At 38.5% G+C, this 5,625-nt stretch overlaps 1 protein-coding gene across 1 annotated transcript; it reads right to left on the bottom strand.

Annotated features, from left to right (window-relative positions):
- Window positions 1–394: 394 nt before the first annotated feature.
- Window positions 395–4,126, bottom strand: LOC117621534 (beta-fructofuranosidase, insoluble isoenzyme CWINV1-like). The gene is made up of 7 exons (XM_034352082.1): window positions 3,897–4,126; window positions 3,695–3,703; window positions 2,724–3,586; window positions 2,376–2,534; window positions 1,937–2,175; window positions 1,775–1,865; window positions 395–716 (listed from the first exon to the last, which is right to left on the bottom strand). Exons 1-7 carry the CDS (start codon window positions 4,090–4,092, stop codon window positions 540–542), a joined length of 1,734 nt encoding a protein of 577 aa, XP_034207973.1. The 5' UTR covers window positions 4,093–4,126; the 3' UTR covers window positions 395–539.
- Window positions 4,127–5,625: the final 1,499 nt, after the last annotated feature.

Below are 5,625 nucleotides of genomic sequence, written 5' to 3'. Positions count from 1 at the left end.
TGGCCTTATGTACAAGGGTCGAAAGTTTTTAGTTCACAGGTGCTATGAACACTACTTGGCTCCTTACTAGTAAATAGTCATTCCTCATTGGCCTATGGAAGTTCAGCCCATACAAAAAGACAAAAACAAAAAAAATTGGCTCGCCGAAGGGACAACAAGACCAATATACGCACACACGTCAAATAGCGATTAGTATGTATGGAGGAATGATTCCTTACCTATAAGGAGCCTTTTTTTGGGGGTATTTGCCATGTTTTATAATTCTTATGCAGTAAACAATCTGACAGTGTTGTTTCAAAGTTAGTGGCAGTGGAATACTTGCAGCAATCTCGATTGACAAGTAGCTTATATAATTATGCAGAAGCAAATATTTTTAATAGTTAAAACTTCTACATACAGAGACAATCGGAATCCATGATGCAAAAGAAAAAACTGACAAGCACAAGTTTTTTATTTTCGGTTCATACACGCACAAATTTTATTATTAAGCTCTCATATTTATTATCCACTTTCCAAGAGCACTCTCCACTACTCATATTTCAATTGATTTTTGCTGTTTTCAAGCTCCATGCACTTCCTCTGATTTTGACATCTTCAGTTCCATAATTGAAAGCATACAAGTGGGCATCGCCATTAATGGCCAATGTGGGATAAACTCTAGCTGTTATGCACGCCTTGCCTTCTCCACCAAAGCTCTCCACTATAGAGTGATCTATCTGCATCAGATGCAAAATTTCAAACGCGTTAGGACAAAAATTTATTATCATGAAATAGGCAAAAGAAAAAAGATGAAGGGAAAAAGTATACGCATATGCACAAGGAAGAAAAGGAACCATGGCATAAAGTTGGTCTAGTGGTGCATGGAATGCTAAGTGTAAAATGGGCAACCATCATGAGTCATTCATCTAAACTCAATCAGAAAGAGTACTAAACATCTTGGTAGTGGTCTGTTTGTGGTGGAAGCTGATGCTCTGTCGGTTTATTCAGGCTGTTTTGGGCCCTAGGGATGATCAGTCCCATGTGGGTATGCTGATTGATGATTCTCGATTCTCGATTAAGGAGTTGTCTTTTGGTTCTATTTGTTTTGTTCCTAGAGAAGCCAACAAAGTGGCCCATGGGCTTGCTGGTTTTGTAGTCTCCCCGGCTAATACTTCCTCTTGGGTTTGGGATGCTCCTGGACTCATTCAGGATGTGTTAATCGAGGACTTTTGTAACTTGTTTTTTCTCTTCTGTTTCTCTCAAAAAAAAAGAGTGCTCACACATCTGTGATTTCTAGCCGAAGATGCTTGTGAATCTTACAATATTGAGTCCACATGCATCAATAGTCATGAATTAGTCATGTGTCCATGCTGGGCACGATTGACTGTAGCATTTCTATATTAGAAATATAAAAGATGAAAAGGAAAGGAGTTCTGAATTTTTTATCTAATTAGGTGGCCATAGCACTTGGATGGTAGAATGCAGAAGGAATCTTCTGAAACAAGCGTATATAATCATGGAAAGTGACTGTCAAGTGCATGTATGATGAACCCTTTTACCAGAAAATGCAGCAGTGTCTGTCAAAATGTTAGAAGATGCTTTGTACTTTTTTTAAGGAAAACATAGATTCTCAAATGTTTGATGGCGATTTCTGGTGGCCAAGAGATTCTCAAACTGAAAAGAAATTTCCCACCAACGCAGTGCATGGAGGTCATGATCACATACATAGGCAGACTGACTTTTCAATAAAGAGTACATAAACTGATATATATTTAATTGGTTTGCTGCAACTTACCAAGCTTCTTAGGGAGAGCTTCTCATGAAGTGGATCCACGTTTACAAAAGCCCCATAAGTGGTCTTATCATTATCTTTATTTAAGGAAGACCTACCAAACAAACAAATACACAGAGTTAAGAGTTTGAAGTTCGGTTGAGAGAGAGAGAGAGAGAGAGAGACCTGCTTTGGTCACTGCACAGGAGCACCACATGTTTGTTGTGATCTTTGAATATTCTATAGAAAACTGATGTATACTCTTTCAAGCCCTTTGAAGCCAATACGAGTAACCCGAATGGCCCTAAACCACCTTTAACTGAGGCACCCTTTCGGCTACACAAAAGCTGTGGGTTTGTCCAACTTGGGTCCAGCACTTCTGCTTTCTTAAGATCACTTATTCCAAAAGTAATCTCTACATCTGCCTGTAAAACAAATGACAAAACAAAATTTAAGGATACCAAATTGGAAAAATTAATTTCAGTCTAATGGGTTAGGAAAATGAGTAAAATATAGTACCAAGAACAGAGTGATTTAGTGGTGTTGGTGTGCTTTTATATGCACGTGGCAAACTGCCATTACCGAATTGAATTTTTTTTTTTAATAAATAAAAAAGTTCCCACACCTGTGCTGCTGTGACACCAAGTACTTCATGCACTGATCCTCCCTTGAGTACACTGCTTGGCAACTTGACCTCTTTTTCACGTAGTTTTTCAATCTCTACTACTGGCCATTGTACCAATTGTTTCCCAGACTTATCAAGCCAAAGGGTCCTTGGAATTGCCTGCAGAAGTTCATTCAAATAGTATTGAGTGATGACATAATTGTGTAGGTAGGAGGACTTACACTTGCCAAATTGTGAATATGAATCATTGATCATTTTAAAAATGTACGATCTAGATTCGCATAAATATTTGTCTGGAAAAATAATATTACCATGCATGCGTATAAAGCTATTTATTTAATTCTGTACCTGAAGTCCAGACCATCCCTTCTTGATATCATCCTCCACAGTTGAAGATTCATTAATCCAACCCCACAGTATTCTACGGTTCTTAGAACTATCAAAGAAAGTTTTTGAAGCATAAAATTTGCCATAATCATATCTCAAGCCTGTGTCACTCTCCACTGAGCCCTTATCCGGGATATAGATATCCTTGTCAATGTTATATGTCCCAATTGTGTAGTACTCTCGCCTAGTGTTGTCTAAGCTCACCTTGAACACATGCTTAACATCAGGACCAATTTTTGATGTGTCAAGACCATTTTGGCTATGAATTGAAACTGGGAAAAAATCAGGGCATTCCCACATTCCAGTTTTCTCTGCTGAGTGAAGTGGTTGTTTGGCCTTAACCCAATTAAGGAAATCTTTGCTCCTATATAGGATAGCTTCTCCTGTTTGGTTCGTTTTGCCTCCAATGATCACTCTCCATTTCTTATCTGGGCCTAGCCAAGCAGTGGTTGGGTCCCTAAATGAGCTTGCATTGATTTGATTAGCTTGGCTGGGTGCCATTAGTGGATTTTGTGGGATCTTGGCCCACTCCCTAAGGAATGGGTCTGAGAGGTTCTTGGGGTAGGCCAAATTCTGAACTTGGCGATTTTGGGGGTCTATTCCTGTGTATAACATCACCGGTTTGCCCCCAGGGAGGATCGTGGCGGAACCCGACCAACAGCCGTTGATGTCTGACGGCTGTGATGGGTAGATAGCAGCATCATGTGGGGTCCAGTTAACAAGATCAGTTGATGTGGAATGGGCCCAGACAATGTTTCCCCAAACTACATCTAAGGGGTTGTATTGATAGAAGAAATGATAAATTCCCTTGTAAATCAATGGTCCTGCAACAAGAAGAATACAAGGCTTTCTTAGTACCATTGAAATTAGACAGTACCCAAGCCAACAATGCATCATGAAATGGAACAGAACAAGAGGAGAAACAAACTAACCATTAGGATCTGTGCAACCAAACAAACCCATTTGTTCGTTCCACAATTAGAACAAGTCAATGACAAACACAAGAAGCAAAAAAAAAAAAGGAGCTGTTAGCGCAAAGGAAAAGTGAAAGAAACTTTTTTATTAAAAAAAAAAAAATGAAATGAAAAAAATGAGAAGGAAGATTAAAGAGGTCATATATGAGGGAAGATATACCATTGATCCAATTCTTGCGAGGCTGGAAATGATAACCAGTTCTGTAAGGTTCATTAACTGGGTGATGATGTGAAGAAGTTAACTGGGAATAAGTTGGAAGGTTTCTGTAAACTTGGTGGGAAGCTTCAAGCTGATGAACAGCATGTCCTAGCCAAAGAGAAAGAAAGCAGTATAGCAAGGAAGAGGAGATGGCCATGGTGGCTTTGCAGTGACAAAATAGGGCAACAACATGCAGGGTATTTATAGGAGAAGTCATGTTGTATTTGTCAAGAAAGGCTTAGATCTTCATTTTTTTCTTTTACATTTTTTTTTTTTTTTTGGTGGAGTCAACATTGAGATTTGAATATTTAGATGTGAAAAAGAATAAACAGTCATTACTGGTCCCAAAAAAAAAAAAAAAAAACACAAGAACGAACAAAAGGTCATTACAGCATGATGTTAGATGTCCAAGTAAAAAGTATTCATATCATAGTTGCCTAAGGCGGCGACTGAAATCAAACTCTCTTTAGAGTGTTATACTTGTTATTTAACAATAATGCAAGGGACACTAATTTTATTTATTTATTTTAGCAAAATAATTAAAAAAACATAAAACTTAATTTTATAAACTTCACAGAGTTTCAATGACTTTTATATAATTTATTATAGACTTTCATAAACTTTTGCATAGAGTTTACAGGGTTTTATAAACTTTTTGTATTATTATAAAATAAAAAAGACAATATTAATTAATTGGCACTAGAATGACTATATATTGTTATTAAGTCATTCTCAATAACCATAGGTCAGATGCCAAATCAAAATTGTGTTGCGCAACCCCCTCCCTCGATTTGTTTTCCTCTACCCTTTCCGCTCTTCTTTGAAATTTCCTTTATGACCAAAATAAGGAAAGAAAAGAAGAAGCATAAGTCAATGAAAATCCACACCAATCAAGAGAGGAACATGGATTAAAGTAATGAAAAATACATAACGTATTTACGTATTCGTGAATCGTCACATGGGAGGGAGGTAGGACTGTAGCTTGGGAGCTGCGTCGCTTGAGTAGAGCCTTGTATTTGTATATTTATCAACCACATAGTCAACAGAACTAAATTCTAGCGCTCTCTCCCTCTGAGTTCTAAAGGAAAATTTCATAGAGGAGAAGGAGGAAGAAGTATCACTGCCCCTCCTCCCCTTCCTCTATTCTTGTCTTTTCTTTTTAGGTTAGTGAATAAGTCCACTAGGGTGTTTTGAATATTAAAAAAACCCTTTGTGGTGGTTTCCTCTAAGCCATGGTTAGATTGAAGCTCCCCATCATTTGATTTAGTCTATGTTCTCAATCAAATCCTACTCCCAAAACTCGCTCTTTAATGCTGTTTATGTTCTCTAAATTTGATTATACATCGTCTTTGACGGAGGTTGCTACAAATCACCCAATTATTCTTTGGCAAAGTTGTTTTTTTCGTTTATTAAAACCCTAATGTGAGATCCCACATCGACCAAACGGAGAGGAGGTTATGTGCCTTATATGTGCACACTCGCATCTACCTAGCGCGAGGCCTTTTGGGAGCTCACTGGCTTCGGAGTTGTAAGAACTCTGAAGTTAAGCGAGTGGGAGGCTGGAGCAATCCCAGGATGGGTGACCACCCTGGGAAGTTGTTCCGTGAGCTCCCAAAAATAAAACCGTGCGGGCCTAGGCCCAAAGCGGACAATATCGTGCTACGGTAGAGCCGGTCCGGGGCGTGACACC

Source organism: Prunus dulcis, chromosome 3, assembly GCF_902201215.1.
Source record: "Prunus dulcis chromosome 3, ALMONDv2, whole genome shotgun sequence".
NCBI lineage: Eukaryota > Viridiplantae > Streptophyta > Magnoliopsida > Rosales > Rosaceae > Prunus > Prunus dulcis.
Note: the sequence above shows the minus strand (reverse complement) of the source record. Positions and strands in the feature narration are given on the sequence as shown.

What these genes read in the sequence shown, in the direction of transcription:
- LOC117621534 (XM_034352082.1), bottom strand. Translation starts at nt 4,092, where the DNA reads ATGGCCATCTCCTCTTCCTTGCTATACTGCTTTCTTTCTCTTTGGCTA. An exon ending in AGGGATGGTCTGGACTTCAG is followed by an intron (nt 2,535 to 2,723) that starts GTACAGAATTAA and finishes GAACTTCTGCAG; the next exon opens with GCAATTCCAAGGACCCTTTG. An exon ending in CTGTGCAGTGACCAAAGCAG is followed by an intron (nt 1,866 to 1,936) that starts GTCTCTCTCTCT and finishes TTTGTTTGGTAG; the next exon opens with GTCTTCCTTAAATAAAGATA.